The sequence below is a fragment of the Poecilia latipinna genome, unplaced genomic scaffold (assembly GCF_001443285.1).
Source record: "Poecilia latipinna isolate Pla-1442-1.1 unplaced genomic scaffold, P_latipinna-1.0 Scaffold2972, whole genome shotgun sequence".
NCBI lineage: Eukaryota > Metazoa > Chordata > Actinopteri > Cyprinodontiformes > Poeciliidae > Poecilia > Poecilia latipinna.
In genome coordinates, this window is record NW_015115588.1 from 7,558 (window position 1) to 9,887 (window position 2,330).

General features: G+C 50.1%; 1 protein-coding gene across 2 annotated transcripts in view; it reads right to left on the reverse strand.

The window, feature by feature from the left end:
- Positions 1-1,610: 1,610 nt before the first annotated feature.
- The window catches only part of LOC106939755 (netrin receptor DCC-like), a 41,518-nt gene continuing 40,798 nt past the window's right edge, over positions 1,611-2,330 (reverse strand). For both annotated transcript variants that reach the window (XM_015022292.1, XM_015022293.1), the window contains exon 7: positions 1,611-1,741. In XM_015022292.1, the coding sequence (XP_014877778.1) occupies positions 1,626-1,741 (116 nt within the window). In that variant the 3' untranslated portion in view covers positions 1,611-1,625. The remainder of the gene's footprint in view (positions 1,742-2,330) is intronic.

Sequence of the window (2,330 nt, forward strand, 5' to 3'; positions counted from 1 at the left end):
TGGAGCCATTTGGAGCCGTGGAGCCATTTGGAGCCATTTGGAGCCGTTTGGTAGCCGTGTGGAGCTGTTTGGAGCCATTTGTAGCCGTGGAGCCATTTGGAGCCATTTGGAGCTGTGTGGAGCCTTTTGGAGCCGTGGAGCCTTTTGGAGCCGTTTGGCGCTGTTTGTAGCCGTGTGGAGCTGTTTGGAGCCATTTGTAGCCGTGGAGCCATATGGAGCCATTTGGAGTCGTTTGGAGCCATGGAGCCATTTGGAGCCTTTTGGAGCCGTGGAGCCTTTTGGAGCCGTTTGGCGCTGTTTGGAGCCATTTGTAGCCGTGGAGCCATTTGTAGCCGTGGAGTCGTTTGTAGCCGTGGAGTCGTTTGTAGCCGTCAAGCTGTTTGGAGCCATTTGGAGCCTTTTGGAGCCGTTTGGAGCCATTTGGAGCCTTTTGGAGCCGTTTGGAGCCATGGAGCCATTTGGAGCTGTTTGGAGCCATTTGTAGCCGTGGAGTCGTTTGTAGCCATCAAGCTGTTTGGAACCATTTGGAGCCTTTTGGAGCCATTTGGAGCCGTTTGGAGCCATGGAGCCATTTGGAGCCATTTGGAGCCGTGGAGCCTTTTGGAGCCGTTTGGCGCTGTTTGTAGCCGTGTGGAGCTGTTTGGAGCCATTTGTTTGCGTGGAGTCGTTTGTAGCCGTCAAGCTGTTTGGAGCCATTTGGAGCCTTTTGGAGCCATGGAGCCATTTGGAGCCTTTTGGAGCCGTGGAGCCTTTTGGAGCCGTTTGGAGCCGTGTGGAGCTGTTTGGAGCCATTTGGAGCCGTGGAGACGTTTGTAGCCGTCGAGCTGTTTGGAGCCTTTTGGAGCCGTGGAGCTGTTTGGGGCCATTTGTAGCTGTGGAGCCGTTTGGAGCCTTTTGGAGCCATTTGTAGCTGTCTGGAGCGGCTGGACGCTGAGGCCTATCAATCATAAGAGGGGAGTGGAAGTGGCGCAGATGTGAACTAAACGAGGTCAGCTCTCTGCAGACAGACCTGAGTTCTTCTTCATGGCAGAAATGATGAGCTGCTGCGGCTTCCTCTGCAAACATCCATCATTTCCTGAGCAGCTGCTCTGGAAAAGCTTTGATTAAAGAGGCCGACTCCTGCTAATGGAGCAGCCGCTAACCGCTGGATGTTTCTCCCTCTAACAAGCTTCTCAACCAAACACAAACATGACCTTTGACCTCCAGACGCTACAAACATCTGCCTGGCTAAATAAACCCTCCAGGTTTTGCCCGCCTGATGACCTATGACCCCACCGTCGTCGTCTGCAGAGCGAATCAGAGCGTGAAGCGACGTCATCAAGGCTCAGACAGGAAGCAGGAAGTGGACCGTAACCGTGGAAACGAGCAGAACATCAATCAGGAGGAACGAGGCCAGATCACCGGGGAGGAAGCTCTGATTGACGAGCGCTTCCTGAACGCTAACGAGACCCGGGAAACGACTCGGACCCGCCAGCGCCTGACCGGGTCGAACGTCTAAACGAGGCTCCAGACTCTAAACCGGACCGGCTGTTTCATCCAGTCCAGAACCAGCCTGGGTTCTGATCGCTGTCCAGCGGGGTCCAAACATCCAGAAATGATCTCCAGATCAATTTGAAACAAATTCTTTAGCACGGTAGTGGCAGCGTCATGCTGTGGATGGTCAGTCGGGTCGGACAGACGTGTGGACTTACCCGGGACAGGACGACCTCCAGGGTGATGTTCTGAGGAGGAGCGCTGGGAACTGCAGAGACACACACACACACACACACGCATCAGATTCAGAACTTTGTACAAATAAAATCAGATTTAATGACCAAACTTCAATCGGCTCCTTCATCATTTATTTCTCAGTTAGTGAATAAATTTCAGACCGACTCGTTGCTGCTTCAGTAAAAACAGAACCAAATTGTTTAATCTGAAGCTACAAAATGTTTCTGTCTGGGACTCCTGAATTAGGCTGTGGGCAGCGTTAGTTCTCCGTAGGTCACACACAGAAACCAGCTGGGAGTTTGTTTTATTTACTGCCATCAATCACACCTGATGACTTCAGCTGAGGCGGGAAGCAGATGGACTGATGCTGCGGCGCTCAGCAACACCGACAGACTGAGCCAGCAGGGCGGCGCCGCTCACCAGACCACAGAGTTTCACTCTGCTCACCATACAATAAAGATTAACAAAAAACATTTTGAAACAATTTTTTTTTTTTTTTTTTTTACAACACCCAAAAAAAAAAAAAAATTTAAAATTAAAAAAAAAATAAAAAAAAAAAAAAAAAAAAATTGTTTCAAAATGTTTTTTGTTAATCTTTATTGTATGGTGAGCAGAGTGAA